This window comes from Colletes latitarsis, chromosome 7 (assembly GCF_051014445.1).
Source record: "Colletes latitarsis isolate SP2378_abdomen chromosome 7, iyColLati1, whole genome shotgun sequence".
Lineage (NCBI taxonomy): Eukaryota > Metazoa > Arthropoda > Insecta > Hymenoptera > Colletidae > Colletes > Colletes latitarsis.
In genome coordinates this window covers 9,883,148-9,910,098 of record NC_135140.1, presented here as the reverse complement: position 1 = coordinate 9,910,098, position 26,951 = coordinate 9,883,148, and the positions used below count along the sequence as shown (strand labels likewise).

Here is a 26,951-nt window from a genome sequence, read left to right as displayed (position 1 = left end):
CTTCCTTTAAATTATATTATTATTTCTGTAACGGATGACAAAAATGGCTCTGTCGATTGGCCCGAACCTTCTACCTTATTAATTGGTACCAAAAAGATTAAAACATTATGGTCTATACAACAAGATGTAAGTCTCAAGATTATATTAGTAAAATTAGAAAATAGTTGCTTCATATATGGTACAGTATTATAACGTATTTATTACAAACACGCACTGCGGATCACAAAAGTATTTGAAAGTTGAAATTGAAAATTTCAGTAGAAATTTGATCCACATTTTATTGCTATTATAGCCTTAATATTATTTACTATAAAATGTACTAACTTTGATTGTAAGAAATAAAGACTATTATACTATTATAGTATTTTATTTTTAATGTGATAACCATGTGTTTCATGCTCTTTTTACCCTGCCTATAAATTCTTTATGGAATTCAAGCAAAATCAAACAAATTTTATTCACAAATATACTAAAAATTAGAGTCTATTAATGAATTTTCAAATAAGCAAAGTTGTACACAAAAGTTAGTTTATAAGCGAATCTAACAGTTTATTTGTTATTTGACAATAAAGTTTGCCCAACTCTGAATTCGAATTAACTTTGTGGTGAATGTTATATGTATAACACCTATTCTTTGACAACTTTTGTAATACACTTTGCGTCATTGTGCAATTGAAAACTACTTACTTCGTAGATCCAATTTTGGCACATTGTCTTTTGTATTTTCTTGTAGAATTTTTAAATATCTCATTTTAACTATGATTTCATCAACAAACACAAAATTCTAATTCCACTAACAGTCGTGCAATCTCACACCATCACCGATCCACCATTGTTATTTTATCAACGTTAAACATTCCGCGCATCTAGTTCGCGCACCACGTGGCGCCTGTTTCTTATCTGATGGCGCTGCTACTCCTATAACGTAAAGCGCGAAAAACAAATACATGGATACTTTCAGTTTTATACTTTTTACATCGTTATCGATGTATTATTAATTCTAGAAGGTATTTTATAGAACATCTCTGTTTTAAAAACATTTCTTTAAAAGATTTTATTAACCCTTTGCAATACAATGATAAGCCTGACACGTCGTAAACTCATTATACCAAGTTTCACAATAAAGAGACTATTATTATAATATTAATATACTAAAATCAACACATTATCACATTTTCAAGGTATTCGTAAAACAAATCTATTCTTTTTGAGAACATTTTACAAATGAATAAAATTTAAACAAAATTAAATACTATAAATGTCAAAAATTACTTGTAATTAAATAGTACGTCAAGGGGTTAAACTGATTGACCTGTAGTGACACCTAATGATCCCTATGAGGGTCTGATTAGGTTCCAAGACTCTACTCTGTTTCAGAGTTTAATAATTTCATGCAAAATACAGGTATATACGACTAATTTCGCATTGCAAAAATTGGTATTCGTAAAATCCGCCGTTCAGTTTTGTTTTTATTAATTTTATCGCCTATTTGATCGTCAGACCATGCGTCCACCAAACATTTTTAACAGCCGCTGAACGTAGACAAAGAACAACCCGTCTGATCGTTAACTCGATCACTGATCCACTCACCCGCGCAACATCGTCTGCTGCGTTTCCCCCTTCTTTTTTCTCCCCTTGATCAACCCTTTGCTCTTTCTACGCACTAAGCGAGACAATCGATAGTCGTTTATTTTTGCTCGGTTTAGCGGCCGACGATAAATTTTAATCGTCGTCGACAAAATTATTAGCAAAAAGTGCGATGGTACGATTAGAAAAAAAAAAAACAAAGAATAAAACGAAAGCATGAACTTTAAAAAAAGAAGACAAGTATTTTACGTTACGAAAAATCAGAAATGAATTCTGCGATGGCTCGATGAATCATTCCTTGAAACGAAGAAACCACAACCTTTCAACCAAGTGTCCCTTACGATGGAATGGACTGCACGTTATACAGATTGACGTGAAATGGATACTGCAATCCTTGGAAAGTGGTATCAATTGTCTAGGAATCCGGCGATGCTAACACCGATCACGTCAACAAGAAATATACTGCGTTTCTTCAATTTTTGTTTTCCAAACATAGTACGTCAAATACTTTATACTTGTAGAAGTTTAAGAAGAGTATTATACAATCTGGTATTGAAACATTGAAAAACATATTGAAGAAATTAATAAACGAAAAAAGATAATAGAAAAGCTAACTGCATTGCGTTTAATACCAAGATGTAACAGTCATAATAACAATGATATAATGGAACAACTTTAAAGAGATAAAGATGCTTGACGGAGATATTATACACATAAATTATGCACAAGCCGAACTAGTGAACGAAAGTGAAGACGATGATGTGCATTCTAACACCGAAGCGTTCGAATCATTTGAAAGTGGACTTTGGCAGTTTCAGACGCAAAGAGACTGTCAGTTTACACAATTACGTGAACAAACATATATGATTTAACAGCCGATGGGATATGAAATTTTTAACACTAGATTTACGGATGTTGATTATATACCTATTTTAACTGAAGTGAGTCAATTTGACTCATACAACAAAATTCAAGTTGTTTGTAAAAAAGATAGTTCCAAAACAATTTAAATGAATGATTTATTATTAATAATTTCATTGAAAACATTTTGCACGTATGCATTCTATTTTTAAACTACATTTAGGAAAAGAAATTTTTAAAAGGAAAAGAAACCCTAGGAAATTAGATGTAAAATCAGTATCATTTCCGCCCACACATTATATTTTCGGTAAAGAATTTTTTTCTCGAAAGTACGTAGGAATTCGGGTGTAAGTGTGTTCACCAAAAATGCTTGTGATTGACACCTGTAACTAAATATAATTTTTTCAGTATGATTTGAAATTTTGTAATTTCTTCTAAAAATTTCAGTACCTACTCGAATTTTTTTCTTGAAAGTGGGTAGGAATTCGGGGGTATGTGTAATGACCAAAAATGATTGTAATTGACCCCCGCAACTGAAAATAATTTTTTCAGAACGATTTGAAATCTTTTTTTTTTCGCTGAAAAATTTAGGCACCTACCCCCTGTCGATTTTTCTTAAAAATTCGTTTTTGATTTTTAATAATTTTGTTCGGCGCCCAACAGAAAAGTTGTCTAATACTTTTTTGTAGGTACCCATGAGCTCTACCTCAGAAAAAAGTTTCATTGAAATATATTCACTATTGTAAGAGTTATGGCTGTTTGAAAATTGGACCATTTTTATGGGGTTTTTCTCATTTTGCGGGGACAAGGACCAACTTTTCGAATATTTTTGTGATTTGTACATATTCTCCATCAAAATACGCATAGTTTGCTTTTTTAAACATCAAAATCGTCCAATCCGTTCAGAAGTTATGACATTTTGAAGATTCGCATGAAATTTCGGGGTAACATTTCTGCCCAGAAATTATATTTTCGGTAAGGAATTTTTTTCTCGAAAGTGCGTAGGAATTCGGGGGTATGTTTATTGACCAAAAATGATTGAAATTGACCCCTGCAACTGAAAATAATTTTTTTAGAACGATTTGAAATTTTTTAATGTTGTCGAAAAATTTCACACCTACTCAAATTTTTTTTTCGAAAATGATTAGGATTTCGAGGGTATATCTATTGACCAAAAATGATTGTAATTAACCCCCACAACCGAAAATAATTTTTCCAGAACGATATAAAATTTTTTAACTTCGTCTAAAAATTTCAGTACCTACTCGAATTTTTTTCTCTAAAGTGGGTAGGATTTCAGGGGTATGTCTATTCATAAAAAATGATTGTAATTGAACCCCGTAACCAAAAATAATTTTTTCAGAATGATTTGAAATTTTTTAATTTAATTTTTTAATTACTTTTTAATGAAGCCTCAGCCAAGAAATTGATATTCTTGATTTTCTTCTTATTTTGGCGTCTAGAATCTCCCATTGAAAGTTTTCCCAGGGGTGACCGAACACCCTGTATACATAGTAATCAAATTTTTAACAAGTCAAATTGGCTCAGTCCGTAAATGTAGTGTTAATTAGTGTATGTGCAATAAATGTCCGTAAATCTAGCGTTAAAAATAATGGAGACTAAGTAACAGGAATAATCTTAGAATTGTATTCGCACAATGACGCGTATCAAGATTTCTATAAAATGGAGGATGCGTTGTAGAGTTTTCAGTTTCACGTTAACTGTTGATAACTACGTTCGCGACTGTGTATTCATTGATTTTTTAGTTTGTAGCTCTCTTTAGGGGTCATTCACCTTCAACTCGTGTAGCTGCAGCTGCTGCTGAGTCTCCGCTGTACTCTCTGTTTATCGCCCACTTGTCGATGGGCTCGGTAATGAGACGCACAAAACCCTCGCGATTTATGTTTCTATCGTGGATGCGGATTTTTCTCGTCGGTAGGTTCGAAAGGTCGCGCGCGTTTCCTGCCGATGATATGCCAGAGAAATTGTTGATATTTAAACGAAGCATCGGGAATGCTATACAGTAATAATGATCATCTACGAAGATAGAAGAATCTTTCGAGAATAAGTTAATTGTTTCTTTCTCGGGTTTTTACTCGCTAGAATTTTTTTACGTCTTCTTTGTTACGTCTAACGAGGAAAGGGCAAAACCTTCGAGTTTTGGTTTATGTTGAGATTATAGATTTTGTTTTGTTCCTTGTGTAGAACAAATTTCTTTTGCTAAATGTATTTTAAAAACAGAATGCATACGTGAAAAATGTTTTCTCGTGCCTCGACTAGCAGTGGCACTCTTTAAACAAAATTTTAGTAAACTTGTTTGTTTAGTAAATAAAAAAATATGACATTTCATAGTTTTGTCATAACTTCTAAACAAAGCATTTATAAATTTGTTGTTACATAACACTTTAGTGTTATTTTTACTCGTAGAATACACTGCTGAAGTGTGTACGGAAAAATGCGGAACACCCTGTATATCACAATATGAGACCGATTTCTATCGCAGAAAATGTGCGTTAGCATAAAAATCGTTATCAATAATCATATATCATTTTTATTCATACTGCAATATATAATAATAATATATCAATAATTTTTATGCTTTCTTAATTGGTTTTTAGTATGTCTTTGGTTTATATCTATTGAAAGGATAATAAGAATGTAAGCATAGATGGAGATTGTTTGCAAGAGCATAAATTTTTATAATTTTTTTTTTAACCGTCTGGGCGTATTATTAAATGATTTCTAAATTTTTGTTATTTTCTATTAAACAAATTTGCGCGTATTCACGAAAGAGGAATAAAAAGTGTAAGGAAAAATTTTCAACACAAGGACAAATGTATCCGTTGAAATTTTCATTTGTTAAATATAATTTCGGTGGCTCCGCATCGGTGCATAGGTATTCTTGTTTGCTCAATTGGGACATTATTCATTCTAGTCGGTTATTGGTACATTTACCGTACTTATACCACGAATGTCGGGTAAAACGAAGAAACAATGACTGCGAAGTAATCTGACGACCTGTCTGGACACTGAAGCCGACCCCAAGGTTGTCTACCTTGAACGGAATTGTTGGTCGTTTGGTAATTTCAATAACAAAGAGCCGCGACTTCGTCGGGAATAATGACCGGACGTTGCGCGTCTTTTCCTTCGTTAACGATACTGCTCGGATAATACGAATGTTATTTTGCACGAGCAAACAGCATAAATTCGAAACACTTCGGCTGTTGCGCACTTTCGCGCTTCTGGGAAGAGAAATTTATACAGGGTGTACGGCTACCCTTGGGGAAAAAATTTTAATAGGATATTATATAGGCCAAAACAAGACGAAAATCAAGAATATCAATTTGTTGATTGAGGCTTCATTAAAAAGTTATTAACAAATTTAATTAAAAAAATTCAAATCATTTACGAAAAAATTATTTTTAGTTGTGGGAGTCAATTACAATCATTTGTTGTGAATAGAAATATCTCTGAAATCCTACGCTCTTTCGAGAGAAAAATTCGAGTAAGTGGACTTTGTTGACAAAATTGAAAAATTTTAAATCATTCTGGAAAAATTATTTTTAATTTCAGGAGCAATTGCAATCATATTTAGTGAATAGACATGCCCCCGAAATCCTACGCACTTTCGAGAAAATAATTATATATCGAATATATAATTTCTGGCCAGAAATGGTACCTCGAAACCTCATTCATATCTTCTGAACGGATTGGAGGATTTTAATGTTTCAAAAAGCAAACGACGCGTATTTTGGTGAAGAATATGTAGAAATTCTAAAAATATTCAAAAAGTTGTTCCTTAATCCCGTAAAGTGAGAAAAAGTCGAGAAAAATAGTCCAATATTTAAACTGACATGACTCCTACAATAGTGAAGTGTATACGGAAAAATGCGGAACACCCTCTATACTAATATTGAATTTTGCCTATTTATTCCGCACTGTGCGATCGTTTGGCAAGTAGAATGAATAAGGGGAGACACACCAACGATTCTCGATCCTCCAAGATTTCTCCTGTAGCCTCGGAATTGAAAATTAGTGCTAATGGACGATAATTTATCGAACGACCCCTCGCCCATTTAACTACTACCACAATCAAACACGACGTACGCGTAGATTTGTCTTAATCTGTTTTAATTAACCATACTGCACGCATAACTACCGAAACGGTTACTATTAAGCGACCCATACACGCTAGATATTATACTAGCAGACTTGTCTTTTTTATCAACTATCATGTCCGATGAGTTAAACAGTCTGCTCGAGTATATAGTCGATTAATATCATTCTTGGAAAATCTATTACGTCCACAAATTAATTCGCATCCCCGACATTAAATTACTCATAACATTTACTCAAATTGAACTTTCTTCCCGCGATTTTGAAATCATAAAGCAGCCAAAGAATACCAACTTTAAAACTACAAGGGTGGTCCCAGAAGTACCCAACCTAACAAACAAAACACAAGAAATTTGGGAACAAATATCATTATTTGTCAACATAATCTCCTTTTAGCTGGGTACACTTTCCCCAGCGGTGTTCAATAGCTTCGATGCCCTGTTTATAGCGAGAACCATCGAGCTCCTCAAAATAGCCATTAACCGCAGACTCCACCTCTTCATTATTGGAAAATTTTTTACCACTGAGCCATTTTTTCAAGTTTGGAAAGAGAAAATAATCCGAGAGGGCTAAATCTGGCGAATAGGGTGCGTGAGGTAGCAATTCGAACTTTAACTCCGGGATTTTGGCCATCGCAATAACGGATGTGTGAATTGGTGAAACAACACATTCTTTTTCGCCAAATGCAGCCGTTTTTCCTTGATTTAGTCACTCAAACGCTGCAATAAATTCGCATAATACTCGCCGTTGATTGTTTTTCCTTTTTCAAGATAATCAATGAAAATTATTCCACGCGCATCCCAAAAAACTGATGCCATGACCTTGCCAGCAGATAGAACTGTCTTTGCCTTCTTTGGAGCTGGTGCTCCCCTTACAGTCCATTGTTTCGACTGTTCCTTCGACTCAGGTGTGAAGTGATGGACCCAGGTTTCATCCATAGTTATGAATCGACGCAAAAACTCGGCTTTATTCCTGTGAAACATCGCCAAACACTCGATCGAAACATCCTGGCGACGCTGTTTTTGTTCCAATGTGAGCAAACGCGGCACCCATCCTGCGCACAGCTTTCTAATATCCAAATTTTCAGTCAATATGCGTTGTACAGCACTTTTTCGAATGCCTACCATGTCTGCAAGCTTGCGCACTTTCAGTCGACGATCGTCCAATACCGTTTTGTGGATTTTCTTCACCATTTCCGGTGTGGTCACTTGATTTGGTCGACCACTGCGGTGTTCGTTTTGGCTCGTTTAAATTCTGCCATCCAATATTTTATTGTTGCAAATGAAGGAGCAGACTCCCCTAGAGTAGAATCTAGCTCAATTTTGATATTGGTTGGACTGAGACCTTTCAAATGAAAACATTTTATCACGAAACGATGAGCAATTTTTTCCATGTTTACAAATTCACTGCGAGCGTTTACTATTAATGGCTGTCAAACAAATACTAAACAATGTAGCGTCTTCAAACTCGAAACTTGAGCTCTGTGAGGTTGGTACTTCCGACCACAGACAAGGTACACGAATAGATCTTTCACCTAATGTATTTTTTCGGCCCGTTTCGTACGGTTCATAATTAGACATTAATCGATTAATTTCATTAGAAAAAATCAATCGATTAAGATTATTTAAAAATTTCAAGATTATTAAAATAGCTAAGGATGTATCTCAATGATACGTATACCGCAACTCACATGTATTCACGCATGGACAGCTTCGAGAATTTAAGAAAGAAGGCGAATGTGAGTCTTTCTTTCTTGCTTTCGAAACAGCTGAAATCCGAGGTAAAGAATAGACCTATCGCTAGTGGGATGAACGCTATCGCTGTACCATGAGTGTCTTATAACATGAGATACACTCTTCCAAAGTGGAACAAAATGTTAAAAAGATCATGCATCAAATTGTAAGGAGATCCTCGTAAAAAGGCTTTAATCTTCCTAATGGTTTTAATGGGTCGATGATCAACAATGACTAACTTATGACTTATGGTCACTGGTGGTCAACAGTGAGGTTGACCTCAACGTCAACGGTCCAGTGAAGATCCAGAAATGGTCAAGAGGTGGGACCAATTGAAATAGGGTTGTGCTCTAGACCAAGCGGTTCTTAACTCTTCACGTTGACACTGTCTCCCCACTCTTTGACTTCCCTACTTGAAGACTACCACTGGACAAATTCTTCAGTACCCCTGGAGCATCCAGGGGGGTCGGGTCTCGCGGGCCTAAGCCAGGCCATTCGTGGAGTGCCGACCACTGGGGACTAGGAGTGACCAGGAGTGACCAGGAGTGACCAGAACTGACCAGAACTGACCACTACTGACCAGTGCTGACCAGTGCAGATCCGACTACTGACCAATACTGACCACTACTGACCAGTGCCGGACCGTGATGACCACTGGTAAGAACTATTTAAAATTGTTCTCCCTACTTCTATTTTGTCGTTTGATACGAACTGAACGTTATGGAACTGTCCATCGCTTTTGCTAAATTACGAATCGTTTCTTATGTTACAGCTGGAGCTTTAGTGCTTCTTTGGTAATGGTAACTAATGCTCAACAAGTAGTAAGCCCACTTTAGTTATTTATATTATTATCACAAAATTGACCGGTTTATTTTATTTGTTTGGTCATAATTCGGTATTGTTTTATAGTCCGGTTTTATCTGGTTATTATGTCTTCCTCCTCTATTTCTACTTCTGACTTATTTTTTGAATTGACATAATTGTGCTGAATCATGTACTATTTTTGTTTGCATATTATTTTATGAATTTTGATGTCACTAATCAGAATAAGATTGTTATTCTTGTTCTATTTCGCTACGATATTTCGTTTAATTCTTGGATACTTTCATGCTTTGATTTCATCGTTGGATTTAGAATAAGATTTTTATTCTTGTTCTATTTCGTTAAGATATTTTGTTTAATTGCTGGATATTTTCATTCTTTGATTTCATCGTTGGATTTAGAATAAGATTTTTATTCTTGTTCTATTGCATTAAGATATTTTGTTTAATTGCTGGATATTTTCATTCTTTGATTTCATCGTTGGATTTAGAATAAGATTTTTATTCTTGTTCTATTGCATTAAGATATTTTGTTTAATTGCTGGATATTTTCATTCTTTGATTTCATCGTTGGAATTTCAATTCTGCTCAAACTTTGTTTCTGTTCATCTTCGTTTGTACGATTCTTCAGATAATTTTCATAATTGTTTGCTATTTTACTTCAACATTATCTCTCCTTCTATTTATCACTCGTTACGCAAGTATAGGTTGAATACTTTATATCATGTGTAAATTTTGTACATTTTCTTAGGTAGGTCTAGCATCGAGAATCTTGTAGATTCTCACTTTTAGGTACATCAGCACGACTAATTATTCCATCGCTTCGTCTAGTTTGCATGGTGTTTATTAAATTTCCTTTCGTATGTCACTAATATGGGTATCAATTTTAGTTTCAGATTATTCGCAGGGACATCGGGGGAGTACGCCACATCCGCCGAGGGACTTTTAATTCTAGGTTAATTAGATATAAGCTTCGTCGCGAATCTTAAAATTAACGTCGAAGATTTCTTTATTGTACATATTTTCGCGTCTGTACCAAGCAATTATTCAATAAGTAGCTTCTCGTTTTCTCGTTCCCTCGTTCCTAGCTTCGGTCACCGCTGTTTCATCGATTGAAACATGTGATCGGCCGTGTATCTGGTCCGAAAGATCTAATCGCCTTCCCTTGGTAAGCTTGATTGAGGGAAAACGGCACTTCGCTGGAAGGTGTGGAGTTTCCGTATTCTGCGGAAACGCATACCTTCCAGCGGAAGTCGACCCTGTTTCAGGTACTCTCTCTTTGTCAGACAGCCTAAGTCGGGTCCTTCGGGCTCCCGGCGGGTTGCGTTGGAGAAATGGAGACCTCGACTCGGGGTTGCAGTTCTCTGTTTTCTTGTTGAGATCGAGTTAGCAAGGGCAGTAGGTTCGATCCTCGGATCAGCTGCACGGTACAGCATCGCGTCGCGTCGCATCGCGTATCCCACGATTTAGCTTCATCCCTCTTTTTAATCACATAATTGCTTGGTACAAGGAACTTCGTTTCCTTCTATCGTCCGAATTTTAGCTTCAACTTGACTAGACTTGAGCTTCGACGTTAATTTTAAGTCCCTATTGTATGCGTCTCCCAATATTGCCAAGTAATTATTTAACAAGTAGCTTCTCTCGACTCGTTCTCTCGTTTTTTGCTTCGGTCACCACTGTTTCGTCGAACGAAACATGTGATCGACCGTCCAGTTTGTCCGAAAGATCTAGTCGCCTGCCAATGATAGATCGATTTCTAGAAATAGAAATCAATCTACCAAGGGTAGTGTTGATTCGATCCGAAGATCTGCTGCACGGTTCAGCATCGCGTCGCGTCGCGACTCCCATAATTTAGCTTCATCCCTTTTTAAACGAAATAATTACTTGGTACAACTAAGCTAGAAGATCGAAGGAACATTGCTTCCTTCTATCTCTCTAGTTTAGTAATCTAGTTTGTAAGAATGTAAAAGGAAGATCGATGGAACTTTGATTCCATCTATCTCCCTTCGGGTCTCCACTCGCAGCAACCTCCTCGTGGTGAGACCTGGGTAATATTATTTAACGTTTAATTAATAATCATATCACTCTTAGCTGGGTAATGCAATTATTAATTAAAAGCTAAATAATATTAGCGAATTGGCTGCGATCCGCTTTGCATAGGTCATCATAAATATAGAGCTTCTTCGTTAGACTATTTTTGATTCTCATTGATTCATCAAAGATTCTAGAGTATTGTCAAAGACGAGGTATACGAGCAGATCTTTCACCCAATGTATTTTTCGGCTCATTTTTATGGGGTCTCGAACTAACTGTACATATTTTGGTTAAAATAAGCATTTATTCAAATAAAATGGACAATATGTATTAAACCTCTTCGCAGTTCCACGTTTCCAAACATGCTAGTAAAGTGTCTGACTAAAAATGAATTTTTGGAGAATTTATAAGGAGACGAAAAGTTATTTGAATTGGAATCAGTCGGTAGAATAATCGACTACCTAGAAGTCCTGCCCGGATGCGAAAATGTACAACGTGCAATTTAAACCAGTTTCAGCCCGATGCGAATGCCATTAGCTACCGGCTATGCTGCCCATAATCGAAAGGCGTTTGTCGGTCAAGTCAGTCCCTTAAGGGGCCCTACTTTCTAAGTCTTCATCGTAAATATGATACACTATACAGGCTGAGGCACGAACAAGCCTCCACGATTTTTCAACCCCCTTCGACGATCTGACAAAAAGTGTTTCCTATCGAAGTTAATCAGTATTTAACCGACAAAATTGCAGTTGCTTAAATTTAGAAAGAAATTGATTTTTGATACAAAATTAAGGTCACTGTTATATTTTTAAATGAAACCAGGTATTTTTAACTTTGTAGAATCGATTGTTTCAATATTTGAAATAATTCGGCGATACATAACACCAAAGCCTCGCATTTAGACGTAAACAAATGAACGTAAACATTACGAATGCTCATTTATTCAACTTGAGAACTTAACACGCAAAATAAAAGGAAAATTTATACTTAGTGTTATGTATCGCCGAATTATTTCAAATATTGTGGCAATCGATTCATGAATTCGTCTCGACGTCGCCTATAAAACTATCAAGTTAAAAATACCTAGCTCCTTTTTAAAATATAGCAGTGATCTTAATTTTTTTTATCAAAAATCGATTTGTTTTTAAATTCAAGCAAATGATAGGGAACATTTTTCATCGAAAGGGACTGAAAAATCGTGGGAACTATTTCGTGGCTCACTCTATATACGAACATGGTCATGAATTAGCATACGCTTACTTAGTCTGGTCTAGAATACGTAGAACTTCATTTATATAAATCCAACAGTTCTGAAAATATAATTTTAAAACAGGGAACTGTTACTTAATCGAACAAGCGAGTTCCTTTCTGCGGAGAGACTCTGATTGTTCACGCTTCCTCCCTGTGACAATAATTCAATTAAGCCAGCTTCCCGATCCGAAGAAACTCTCGTGCGAATTTCCTTGAGCCTATTGGATGCAAACATTCGCTAATTTGCAGGAAGTCTGAGCGAGCGACTCTTTTCTTGCCTTAATCGTTCGACTTTCTACGCCGGTACTTGCGTAATTTGTTAAATTGCGTCGACGTAATCAAACGACCCTCTCTTAGAAACAGGAAGAACACCGGAAATTAATGCTTCTCTCTTCGCGAATAGCGACGCGCTTTCACAGATTCGTTCATCGAAATAGTCTTCTCGCGTCTTTCACGAAATACGAAACCTAAAAATGCAAAATATTCTTACTAGATTTACCTACGAATATAATACTATTATTAAGCGATCTGACGCGCTATCAAGTCATGCAAACCGTCTCGAGAGGTTGCAGAGGTACTAAATGTTGACCACTCGACGATTATTCGTCATTTATCTCGAAATGGTAAATGCAAAACACTGGATAAATGGGCACCGCACGAGCTAAACGAAAATCAAAGATTTCGTCGGTTTGGAGTTTGCTCAGCTCTGCTTTTAAGAAACACACACGACCCATTTCTTGACCGAATCATAACATGCGATGAAAAGTGGATCTTATATGATAATCGACGGCGCTCTGCTCAGTGGTTAGACCAAGATGAAAAGCCAAAACATTTTCCAAAAGCAAAATTTCATCAGAAAAAGGTTATGGTCACTGTTTGGTGGTCCAGAAGTGGAATGATGCATTACAATTTTCCCAAACCAGGCGAAACTGCCACAGTAGTGAAATATTGCGAGGAAATCCAAAAAATGCATAACAATTTGAAAAATTTATGCTCAATACTAATCAACCGGAAAGGAGCTATTCTATTGCATGACAACGCTCGAGCACACGTCTCACAAATAACAACTTAATGAATTGAAATACGAAATATTTACTCATCCACCGTACTCACCAGACTCTTCACCAACAGATTATCATCTATTTAAACATCTGGACAATTTTTTGCGTGAGAAAAACTTGAAAACTCAGGCAGTAGCAGGAAACGCATTTAAAGAATTCATCGGTTCTAGGCTACCAGAATTCTACAATAATGAAATAAACAAACTTGTATTACGTTGGCAGAAGTATATAGAATCGAATGGCTCCTATTTTGATTAAAAAGCTTTATTCTAACCTAACACATATTGTTTTAAAGTTTCTATTTCAAAACCACAATTATTTTTGCACCAACTTGAAAAAAAACAATACGAAATGGGAGATCTCCCCAATCGGTTAATAATGATGTTACCACATTACCGACCGGTAGCCTATTAATCGACTTTCTGCCGCCAACGTTTACCAATCGGTAATCTATTAATCGGTTGTAATGAATATAAAAAATATTAGATTTAATTACCCTACAATAACTTTCTACGATAACAGAAAACGAACAATATAGTTGAGCACTTTCACAAAGTTTGATATAACATTTCTATAAGTATAAAAAAAGCGCATATACATACATGTATATTCTCAGGCGATAAGTTAGGGTCGACCACTACCAGTCGGTAAAGTGTTTTAAAATTTACTGAAATTTTTCTTTCGACGCGAATTTCACTAGCTGTTGCGCCATCAATAATAGATGACAAAGTGCATAGAAAGTCAATTCCGTTTCGGTTTAGAGTAACGGGTTCCCGTGACGGACGTTAATAAGTTTGCGGTCGGGTTCTGAATTGACGGCAGGTCATACGAAACGTGAAAGTGAACTACAATTCCTGTTGTCGGGACATCACCGAGCCTTGTACTCGATTCGAGCAAAGTTTTATTTCTTTCCGCGGAATGCAGGACATTTTGCTGACTTTCACGAACAATCGAATGCATGGAATTCCCTCCGACCATTGTTATTCGCATATCGAATCAATCGAAACGAAAGAAAAGGTATGTACATCGTTCTCGTATAAACCTCTTAACCCTGTCGTTTCCCCCCAGTCACGGTACACGTTTCTACTTCTTTCTCCTTTTTTCTTTACGTTACGAACATACAAATTTTTTACTACCTAACTTGAAGATTTTTAAACTTTCTGGTCACGCCAAAATATTTGTATATTCATGTTGAATTGCTAGCTAAACGTGTGATTTATATCACGTTTATACAAGTAATATTTCTGTTTTAGAACTTTTTGGTAACTTCGATCAAAGTTTTGATTGCCTGAGTTAAAACTCTGATTTTAATACAGGATAGTCCATGCAACTTGTGCATCTCTATAACTTCCAAAGTATGCGTTGCTAAAAAAAAAAATTTGTATAAAAAAGGCGAAGGCGTTTCGAAGATTCGGAAATATTATACCTTTTATATAAAAATATGGAAGTATATCAAATTCTGAGTAAGAAAGTGTTAATCTGTATTAACCCTAAACCTAATAACTAATGAGTAATTCCACTTTATTTTTTCTGCAGAATAGTAAAAACTGTCGAAAAATAAAGTGAAATTACTCATTAGTTACTAGGTTCAGGGTTAATACAGATCAACACTTTTTTACTCAGAATTTGATATTCTTCTATAGTGTAGTATAAAAAGTATTTCGTTTAAAAAAACAAAGTTTGCCTTCAAATTTCCAAAACCCCTTCACCTACAAAAAAGACAAATGCACTACATAGTGTACCCTTTAAAACCATGCAACTTTTTCATACAAAATTTTTTTGAGCAATGCATACTTTATACGTTATAGAGGTGCACAAGATGCATAGACTACCCTGTATATGGGACTTCATGACGAGTGGAGCCTCGTTACTGTGAAACTTGGCAAAAAGAACTTACGACGAACCAGACTAAGGCAAGGGGTTAATATAACCGTTACCAATTACGTAGCATTCACGTAATATTCTATTTGGTAATAGAATAATTCCTTCAAGTTACTTTCTATACGCGATAATTGAAGAATCCAAAAGTGGCGCGTAACATTACCTTTTACAGTTCCTCGCCGCTTCATCGTCGTCTGCCGGCGCACCAGCGCCCGAATCCTAAAACCAACAACTACTGTTAGCCATTAAGGACGACAAAATTGAACGAACACATACAATAATATGTATATTCAACAAACTATCAAGATTAAATTCAACTTCCTAGAATTCCCTCAGAATGTAAAAATACAAAGTGTTCGACCACCCTTGGGGAAAAATTTTAATGGCAGATTCTATAGGCCAAAATAAGACGAAAATCAAGAGTACTAATTTGTTGATTGAGGCTTCATTAAAAATTTATTAACATTTAAAGCTCCGCCTGTAGAATGGCAATCTGGGAACTGCGTGCACGCGATAGTGACTCTCCCTCAGCATTAAGAGCTCCATTAATACCCATTGTTTGTATTTTTAAACATTCAATTCGTCCAAAAGTTACGATTCCTTAAACATACGCATGAAATTTCAGGGCAACATTTCTGACCACACAGTATATTCTCGATAAAAAAATTTTTTCCTGAAAATACGTATGATTTCGGAGGTATGTGTAATGACCAAAAATGATTGTAATTGATCCCCGCAACCGATAATAATTTTTTTAGAATAATTTGAAAAATTTTTTTTTCGCCGAAAAATTTCTACACCTATCCGATTTTTTTTCTCGAAAGTGGATAGGATTTCGGGGGTATGTCTATTCACCAAAAATGATTGTAATTGACCCCCACAACCGAAAATAATTTTTCCAGAACGATTTGAAATTTTTTTTTTTCGCCGAAAAATTTAAGCACCTACCCCCTGTCGATTTTTCTTAAAAATTTGTTTTTCATTTTTAGGAATTTTGTTTGACGCCCTACAGAAAAGTTGTCTAATACTTTTTTGTAGGTACCCATGAGCTCTACTTCAGAAAAAAGTTTCATTAAAATATATTCACAATTGTAGGAGTTATGGCTGTTTGAAAATTGGACCATTTTTATGGGGTTTTTCTCATTTTGCGGAGTCAAGGACCAACTTTTCGAATATTTTTGGGATTTGTACATATTCTCCATCAAAATACGCGTAATTTGCTTTTTTAAACATGAAAATCGTCCAATCCGTTCAGGAGTTATGATATTTTAAAGATTCGCATGAAATTTCGGGCAGACATTTCTGGCCAGAAATTATATTTTCGGTAAATAATTTTTTTCTCAATAATGCGTAGGAATTCGGGGGTATGTATAATGACCAAAAATGATTGTAATTGTCCACTGTAACTGGTAATAATTTTTCCAAAACGATTTGAAATTTTTTAATTTTGTCGAAAAATTTCACACCTACTCGAATTCTTTTCTCGAAAATGGTTAGGATTTCGAGGGTATGTCTTTTGATCAAAAATGATTGTAATTAACCCCTGCAACCGAAAATAATTTTTCCAGAACGATATGAAATTTTTTAACTTCGCCGAAAAATTTTCCGGTCGGTATGGCAGTCAGATTGAGTCACGAAAGTCCATAAGGTATAAGATCTACTCGTATATCTCGTCTGTGGTGAGAACTACTATCGCGTAAATTGCCGTTCTACCGGCGGGACTTTAAACATTAATAACTTTTCAACAAAGCCTCGATCAACAAAGTGGAATTCTTGATTTTGATCTTATTTTGGCTTCTAGAATCTCCCATTAAAATTTTTCCCAGGGTTGGCCGAACACCCTGTATATTATCAATATAAAAACCAAAATTATTGTGCCTGTGGTTTATCTTAAAGATCATATTCCAATAGGAAATGTGGAAGACCTTTGAATTGATTTGCCAAGTTACAACTTCGTAGAAAACACAGAAATTCACACTGCTCGCATCGGTTTCCCGCCGATTGTTTAAATTCCTAGAACACAATGTTCGCTTTATGATCAAAGCACAGTGTGACGTGGTTGAATGAAGCAGCACGCGCACTTACACGGGTCTAATGCACACTGGAGTGTGCGCAATGAAAAAAAAAAAAAGACAGAACACTGGCAGCCTAGCACCTGTTAAGGCTGCCTTTGTTAAACGATTTTACGCGTTGTGCTTTGAAGTGCCACTTGCCTTTCACGGTCGTTGTACGATACTTCGCGTTCCTTATTAAAACTCAACAGCTGCGACACGATGTACGAAATGTCGGCAAAGATACGAAACGGAGACGCAGACATGTGGAAAGTAACAACGTATTGGGTCAACGTTTTCCAACGTGGCGCGTACGCCCCACAGGGAAGCAATTAGAGAATTATATTACATTAAGGGGGCAGTCTCATGTGTACGTTGCAAAATTTAACCATATTTATTAATTTTTTTTAAACTGAATGTTACATCTAACGCTATAGCTTATTTAACTATCCTTTGGGAATACAAAATAAATTTTTCAATAATTTTTATTGACTTTTCACGTTTTTATTACGCCCACAGTAAACATGTGTTTAAACACTGGCGTAGGTGAGTGCAGCTCTCAAGGTTGACTAAATCAAAACAAATCAAAAAGATTTTTATTCGGTAGGTTTCCTGTTATCGCCTGTAGCAGAATGTGGTCCGATAGTAATATAGAATATAATTTATTCAAGTCTAATAAATCATACAGCGAAATTGTAATACTATTTCGATTTTGAAATTTTTTAATTTAATTTTTTAATAACTTTTTAACGAAGCCTTATTCAAGAAACTGATATTCTTAATTTTCGTCTTATTTTGACGTCTAAAATCTCCCATTAAAATTTTTCCCAGAGGTTTGCTGAACACCCTGTATATTACTATACCAAATTTATATTTTATATTATGAAATACAAATTAATTGCAAGTTGATAAATATCTATGATAAGTATTATGAATTGACCAACAGGTCTGACTAGTTACGATATAATCTACTTCCTACAAACCGAGGTGGGGCTGGAGGAAGTAGATTGCACTATCAATAGTCAGACTTGCTGGCCAACTTTTAACCGAATAAAATTTTGTTTGCAATAGTTGAAACGTAATCAGGTATTTTAACACGTCAGCTGATACGTCGGTTTCGCTATAACAAGATTCATAAATTGCAAGAACCCTCCTACAACACGGTTTGGCTATAACACGATTAAAAAATTGCGAAAATCTTTGTAAAACACTGTACTTCTACAGCACTGGATAACATGACTTTTGCTTAACATATTTAAAAACTAAATTACATTATAATTTACTAAATTAAGGTTGCGTTAAATTAAATAATATTTTTTGTGTTCTTTTTATTTTGTGTTATACATACATTTATATTTTTCATAAAAATTAGGTTGCTTATGTAGAATAAAAAAAGAATATTTGTTTTTAATAAGTTTTCGGAACGTAACTCCCCTTTTTATACTGGCTCTGGGTCTCATATAATACGGTTTCACACAACACGGCATTTTTTAGGAACCTATCTAGCGTGTTATAGGGTTACCTGTATTTATATACGAGTGACACAACTTATTCTCTAAAGAACTACAAATATTAATTTCCAAGATGAAATATTAAGAAAAATAAATGTGAATAGGACACGTGAATTTCGACGAGGTTATCAAAATATAAACACCGTGATAAACGTTGGATTAAATAATGGTATTTTAAAGCACGATGTGCAACTTTTATTGTTACTGTACTTGTGTATACAAGGTGGTCAGCCACCCCCGGGGAAAAATTTTAATGGGGGATTCTAGAGGCCAAAATAAGACGAAAATCAAGAATACCAATTTGTTGATGGAGGCTACATTAAAAAGTTATTAACGTTTAAAGTTCTGCCCGTACTGAATTTTTTTCTCGAAAATGCGCAAGATTTCGGGGGTATATCTATTCACCAAAAATTATTGTAATTGACCCCCACAACCGCAAATAATTTTTCCAGAACGATTTGAAATTTTTTTTTTCCGTCGAAAAATTTAGGCACCTACCCCCTGTCGATTTTTCTTAAAAGTTCATTTTTGATTTTTAATAATTTTGTTTGACGCCCTACAGAAAAGTTGTCTAATACTTTTTTGTAGGTACCCATGAGCTCTACTTCAGAAAAAAGTTTCATTAAAATATATTCACAATTGTAGGAGTTATGGCTGTTTGAAAATTGGACCATTTTTATGGGGTTTTTCTCATTTTGCGGAGTCAAGGACCAACTTTTCGAATATTTTTGTGATTTGTACATATTCTCCATCAAAATACGCGTAATTTGCTTTTTTAAACATTAAAATCGTCCAATCCGTTCAGGAGTTATGACATTTTAAAGATTCGCATGAAATTTCGAGATAACATTTCTGCCCAGAAATTATATTTTCGGTAAGGAATTTTTTTCTCAAAAGTGCGTAGGATTTCGGGGGTATGTGTAATGACCAAAAATGATTGTAATTGACTCCTGCAATCGAAAATAATTTTTCCAGAACGATTTGAAATTTTTAAATTTAATTGTTAATAACTTTTTAACGAAGCCTCAGTCAAGAAATTGATATTCTTGATTTTCGTCTTATTTTGACCTCTAGAATCCCCCATTAAAATTTTTCCCAGGGGTGGCCGATCACCCTGTATGTTATTGCAATATTAACACTTTTCCTAAACTCCTAGCAATAATATGATTCAACCGATACTTTAATAATTCGTGCAACATTAAAATTAATAACGTGATATTTTTAAATAATACACATCGTGTCTTTATAATACCACTTAAAAAACCAAGTTTGTCGGGGACATTTACCTTCGGTCGCAGAAAGCAGCACTATTTTGTTTCGGCTGAATCATTTTACTCGGAGAAAACGCACTCGTCACGGCTCTAGTTCACGGAGAACAGATACATATAACAAAATCCACGTGTTCCTTTCACTCTCTTTTTCGACTCTCTTTCGCCGTATAACCAAGGTGACGAGAAGCGCCAAACCGACTGGGGCTGTCGGCATCGCGACGCCGTAGATTATTACGTCCGACGCACACGTGTGATTTTGCACAGAGTATCGGTAACAAGAACGATTCCTCGCGACGAAAACTGGAAAAAAGAAAAACGCGGGAGCTCGGATTCTCTGCTTCTTCTTCGAACTTCGCTTTTCCGCAACACTCACAGGTTATTTTCGTTATCAACGAGTTTTGTAACGCATTGGATACATAGATTCGCTAACAAACGGTTCACCAACAACGTCGTGTTGCTTCTTTCGTCACCAGGAATCCAAGAAAGCATTGCACTTGACTTTTTTTTAAAATAAAATACCAATAAAAGAAAATTAACCAATAATATTTCCCAACGAATCGAGCGACAAAAGGTAAGACGATACCAGATATGGTTGTAATCTATGCAAAAAACAAGTCATCTAGTGCGGTAAACTGCACGAGGTTCGTTGAAACGATACCTGGAATAAAAAGATATGTTGCTTCTGAACGGATTAGATAGCGAAACTATGATTAGCCGCGAACTCTCGTGCGGCTTTGTTTCGAATCGTGACCACCGATCGTAGGAAACATCAAAACAAGCCTTTGTTTATTATGACCCTGATTTTTCCACGATGCCAGGTTTCTTGACTCGCTGTCACTGCGAAACACAGGACAGAGAACTTTGAATTTTCTCGATTCCCTTCTTCGCTCGACTGTCAATACACCGCCAAATAAGGAAAAAGCTGTTCGAACGAGGCCCAAGGATCCCGCAACGTGTTTCGAGCATGATATTCCGGACGACAACGGAAGTAAATTTTCAAACGACGCGTTCTTGATAGAAATTGACAGCACGTATCAACAAAGACGTACAAAGCGAGGAAACTCACCGAACTCTGCGGGGAATTGGATACACTAGGAGATCGTTGCACGGTGACCAACGCCATGATAATGGCCTCCCACGTCGTCGAAATGCTGGAGACAACACTCACTGCCACTATGCATAGACGTACAAACGACCGTGTCGTTCGAACCACGAAAAAACGATCATTTTTCACGCACTTCCAATGGCATCACGCTCGCGGCGGCCATGTTCGATACAGTCTAATGTAGCATGCGGTCTGCGCATGCGCGCGTCCATAGCATGCGCAACCCCGCGATTCTGCTTATCGTACGATGACGTCATTTCTACCATTTTTTTTTCTTTTTCCTAATTAAAATAAATGTAAACACATGACAAATGGCTCAAATACAAATAATTATTAAATTTCTAATCGATACTTGTTGGAATTGTTAGAGAAAAAGCAATGTAATTTCGTAAAATTTTTTGTGCATCAAACGTAAATTTTGTAACTGTGGAAGATAAAATATTTCCATCATTTTCTTTCAAATTCCTTTAAATTTTATGATTCTAAATTACATCAAATCAGAGTAACATATTTTATTTTCAACAATTGTATAACAACACATAATCTTTTATCGAATAAGAAATCATACGTAACAAATATGTCTAATAATATTTTTGTATTTATTTGTAATTAGAGTTATAAGAAAAATATACTATGGTACTTGTACTTTTCCCACTTTCCGAATCGAATTTCAATGTATTCCAGGAAAAATGATTACATCATTTTTTTAGCAACTTTCTGGATAAGTGAAAATTAATTATTACGGAAATAATATTAATAAATACGTACCAACTTTAAAAAATGATTCTACATGAAATGTAAAGTAACCGTTGTAAAGGTGAACTCAGGCACGCATCAAAAAATGTTTCAACCCTTTCGATAATACAAAGAAAATAGACATATCGATAATTCGATAATAAATCGAGTGTTCAAAAATCGCAATAGAAACATTAATAACTTTTAGAATAAATAAGAACTGTGCATAAAGTATCGAAGACGAGTCTATGATCAAATTGTGCGAACTATAATTTTCCTACTTGCACATATACGTTTTTGTAAAACACATAGTGTATAATAGCTGCAATATCGAAAATGTCGAAAATTTTCACACCAACGAATCAAATAAGATTAACCAATGTTGCCGTGGTTCGCATGAAAAAATTAGGCAAACGATTTGAAATCGCTTGTTACAGAAACAAAGTTGTCTCATGGAGAAATAAATTGTAAGTCCGTGACAGTTGATCGAAAAGAAGACGTACTTTGTCAGCACGTTCTTTACACCTAACCTGTTTCTTGTAACTTGTTTCATACTTTTTTTATGCATTGCTCATTTAAATTTACTCGTAACGATAACAACGACATTACATTTCAGAGAGAAAGATCTCGACGAGGTTCTACAAACACACACAGTATTTATAAATGTTTCAAAAGGTCAGGTAGCAAAAAAGGAAGATCTCCTAAAAGCATTTGATACAGATGACCAGACAGAAATTTGTAAAGAAATCCTTACGAAAGGGGAGCTTCAAGTTTCAGATAAAGAAAGACATTCTGCTCTAGATTCTATGCTTAAAGACATTGCGACAACCGTTGCCGATAAATGCATAAATCCAGAAACTAAACGTCCGTACACTGTAACAATGATAGAAAAAGCTATGAAAGATGTACATTACTCTGTGAAACCAAACCGAAATGCAAAACAGCAAGCTTTAGACGTTATTCAGCAATTAAAGGCTGTAATGCCGTTAGAACGTGCTCAGACAAGACTCAGAGTCACAATTTGGGGTAAAAATGCAAAAAAGTTAAGAGATAAAATAGTTAAATTAGTAGCAAAGTTAGAAACAGAAGAATGGGATAATGGTACGTTGAATTTAGTTTGTTTGATCGATCCAGGTCGTTACAGAGAAATAAATGAAATGGTAACAACTGAAATGCAAGCCTCTGGATTATTAGAAGTGCTCAATTTAAAGGAAATTGTTGAAGGAGATGAAATTTTGGAATAAATCGTAGATTTAATTAAGTGTTGTTAGTTATAATCTTATAAATCTTAATACAGTTAAGTGTCATAACTTTTATATTTTATTTGAATGTACATTCATTTACAATCCTTTTTTTGTATTTCTTTCTGTATGTATAATTACATCTAAATTCAGTATAAAATATTAAGTTTCTATTTAACCAAGGTTTATTGTGTACAAAAATAGTGTAATTAAATATTTATGAAGCTTATTCGAGTAAATTATTTAAATAAATAACCACCATTATTTTGATCAAATTATATCCGAGTATTTAATGAAAGTTTAGTAATTCTGAATTTTTTAAATAAATGTATATATATATATATATATATAAGGAAATAAAATATTTATATCATAATGAACGACTATACCTTATTAGAATTTATTAAAAATGTTTAAATATCAACTACTTGATACATTGCATAGTTCCTATATACATATTTTATATAACAATACAACAATATAATCAATAACTGTCATTTGTAACTCGAATGAAAAATATTTACAACCTACCAATGCTTTGAAATTTATATGGAAACAACATTATTATCAAATTGCAGCATACATTTACCGTTCGCATTATTATCAATGAACGGAAATGATTAGAAAATATTACTGTATGAATTTCTTTCAAGAACATTGAAATTACTTGTTTTCATTAACTTCTGCTCTAGGAATATATATATTTTCTGTTCGTTGATCACACTTGGCTGCAATACGTGATGTTGTCAATAGGAAGTTCTGTAATTTATTTAAATATATTTGTGCTTCTTTATTTAATAAACCATCTTGAACCAACGATGCAACGTTTCGTTCTACTCGCTTGCATATCGCTTTTGCCGAATGCAGAGTCGAACACGCTTTACCACCTCCCTATTACAAATACATGAAATAAAATAAATGAGGTAAAATAAAAAAAAAAGACGAATTTCGTTATTACCGGCATAATATACGTTTCCTGAGGTGGCAGCTGACTGGCATACTCTGATATCCATTCTTCCAAATCACTAATATGTTTCCTTTCAAACGACTTACTTTCTCCAGGCATTGTTTTTGATATAGCATGACTTAAATCAAATAGAATCATTTGTACTCTTTTTAATTTATCGATATAAGGATGATCAACTTTACTATCGCTAGCAAATTCTCTTGCCAATCCTATTTGTGCAAGTAATTCTTCGGTCGAGACAAGAGCATTAAATGTCACGTCATCTTGCAAGTTTAAATCTACATCTGTGCTTGTGACTTGAGAATCCTCTTCTCTGATAGAAGTAGCTTTTTGCTTTGTTACTTTCGATATAGAACTGCTACTGCAATGTTATTAAAAAATAATTTTATCCCAAAGTTGTTCTACCTTCTATGCCTTCTATCAATGATAAAGATGGTAAAAATATCGTTCTAATAAGAAATATTAATAATTTGACTGAAAGTACTTATTTTTTTCAATAATCTATAAATTATCCCTGAATAACAATAGTAATTTTATGGTATTAATTATTGATATTTATTTAGTTTATTGTTTGTTCTTGATATTAATTAACATTGATTAATATTTATTATCAGCTAAGAATACAGTTAACTAACTGGTGCTTTTTATATGTTTATAATTATTGACAACATATGTCTCTATATTAAAATTTCAATCACATTTTGAATATTAACAAACATATAAACTGAATATAATTTTATGCTATTCGATACACAATACCAAAAATATTTATAATTTATAACTGATATATATTCAAATATTTAATACAGTCTATTAATTTCCATACATATGTTTCAATCCACTTAATATTATCAGATTTTTTTCACAGACTAAAAACTCATATAATAATCAGTTCTATTATTGAACACGTTATACATAAAACATAAAAACATTAAATACATTCATAGTCAAATGCACAATATAACACGGAACAATGTATTTTGATAATATAAACAAATAGTTAATATGCAGAATGTAGAACAAATTGCTCTTCAAATTATATTACAATTTTATACGTGTAAATTATAAAGCAAAAATACATAATAAAAAAGTGTACCGTTTTATACGGTGACACATAAATTGGAAATGTCTTTTTCTAAAAAAACTGCTACTGTATAAAATTTCATTGTATATAAATTATAGAAAAAAAGAAACGATAAAATACCGGTAAATTGCTAACATAAATTGGTACAATAATGATTGTCATGTCAACGTCTGTATATTTACATTTCGGTAAGAGTTATAGTCTAAAAATATTTCTGCAGCATCGAAATTATCCGTTCCTCTACTAGTCTTGCCAAAAAGTATAAAATAAAATTTAGGTTATATCAATCTCACCATGTACCTATTTCGTAAAGACGCTTGTACTCCAACCTTATATACCAAAAGAGGTTTTTTCCATACACTTCTAACTACTTCCATGTCAGTAACAAACAAATTACAATACAATTGCGTTGATACGATTTTATGTGTATAATTTTAGTTGCAGAAAACGTTAGGATTTATAATCAGTAATTTGCTTCTAGATCACACTGCTACCCAAAACCTGCGCACTGTCACGTACAATTTTATTTATATTAAAAATTTCGACCAAAAAATGATATAAATATTGATTATACATTTACAACCGAATGCACGCAAACTGGATTTCAGACATACTTTTTATTTCGAGAAGATAATAAATTTGTATACAATAATTAAACAAAAAATAAATATCAACATGCAAGGGATCTTGGGCATCATGTTTATATTTCTGTATTTTTCTTGCGCATACAATTCAATTTTAATTTATTATTTACATTTATTTACGCATAATATGTATGCAAAATATTTGAGTAATTTCTATAGACTTTATATGACTCATGTATAATAATAGCTTATTACACATTTCATAAATAAATAAATAATCCCATTATTTAAACAGTTTAAATGTTTCGAATAAAATATTATCAACAACGCTATACATAACTGAAATATGTTTGAAGATTTACGTTTAAGATGTACATAAATAAATGGCAGACTGGACATTATTTAATAATTAGTATGTTAACTGACACAAAAGATAAATTTATCGGAAACATAGGTAAAGTTGTTTTTCATTTAATATGTGAAAATTTCGCGTTTGATATTTTATTTCTGATAAACTGATCGCAGCTTATTTTAAAATATGAATGAGCAAATAGCAGTGACGTATCTTAAATTGCAATTACTGTAAGTTTTTATAATTTGTTTTTTATTATGGAGTTATAATATGAATATCGAATCATACGAATTCTTCGAGCAAAATTATTAAACGATTAAAACGCGTTCCTCCGTCCCCATCAAGAAGTCTATAGTATAGTTCTCTCAGTGAGGTCAGATTTGGCATAAGTTGAGTGCATATCGACGGTGACACTACTAATGACAAACTTCCTTAGCGTCTATGGGAGTGGTGGGGGAAGCAAAGTACGTTAGTGCCCACATAAGTGACCAAGTTCAGGACCGGCCTCAGAATTTAACGGAGATAACGAAAGAACATAAGTGTGAGTGAGAAAAATTTTTTTATAGAAATACTCGTTTTAAGATCCCTTAATCATATTTTAACTATTGGAAAAAAAGAAATTTTTTTTTTACTATTCCTATGAATGAGCGTACATATGTATATTATTACGATTGAGTATAAATATTCGAATGAATTTCAACGAAACTC

General features: G+C 34.2%; 3 protein-coding genes across 4 annotated transcripts in view; 1 reads left to right on the top strand and 2 right to left on the bottom strand.

Annotated features, from left to right (window-relative positions):
• Positions 1-21,442, bottom strand: part of Ssh (Protein phosphatase Slingshot) — an 87,600-nt gene extending 66,158 nt beyond the window's left edge. For both annotated transcript variants that reach the window (XM_076768638.1, XM_076768639.1), the window contains exons 1-2: positions 21,242-21,442; positions 15,506-15,561 (exon numbers count right to left, since the gene is read on the bottom strand). In XM_076768638.1, coding sequence (XP_076624753.1) covers positions 15,506-15,561; positions 21,242-21,298 — 113 coding nt within the window. In that variant the 5' untranslated portion in view covers positions 21,299-21,442. The remainder of the gene's footprint in view (positions 1-15,505; positions 15,562-21,241) is intronic.
• Positions 21,443-22,061: 619 nt separating this feature from the next.
• Sbds (SBDS ribosome maturation factor) lies at positions 22,062-23,485 on the top strand. The gene is made up of 2 exons (XM_076768650.1): positions 22,062-22,482; positions 22,632-23,485. Exons 1-2 carry the CDS (start codon positions 22,352-22,354, stop codon positions 23,257-23,259), a joined length of 759 nt encoding a protein of 252 aa, XP_076624765.1. The 5' UTR covers positions 22,062-22,351; the 3' UTR covers positions 23,260-23,485.
• A 141-nt stretch (positions 23,486-23,626) lies between these two features.
• LOC143343599 (corrinoid adenosyltransferase MMAB) lies at positions 23,627-26,009 on the bottom strand. Its single transcript, XM_076768651.1, has 3 exons — positions 25,608-26,009; positions 24,215-24,584; positions 23,627-24,147 (listed from the first exon to the last, which is right to left on the bottom strand). Exons 1-3 carry the CDS (start codon positions 25,682-25,684, stop codon positions 23,920-23,922), a joined length of 675 nt encoding a protein of 224 aa, XP_076624766.1. The 5' UTR covers positions 25,685-26,009; the 3' UTR covers positions 23,627-23,919.
• Positions 26,010-26,951: the final 942 nt, after the last annotated feature.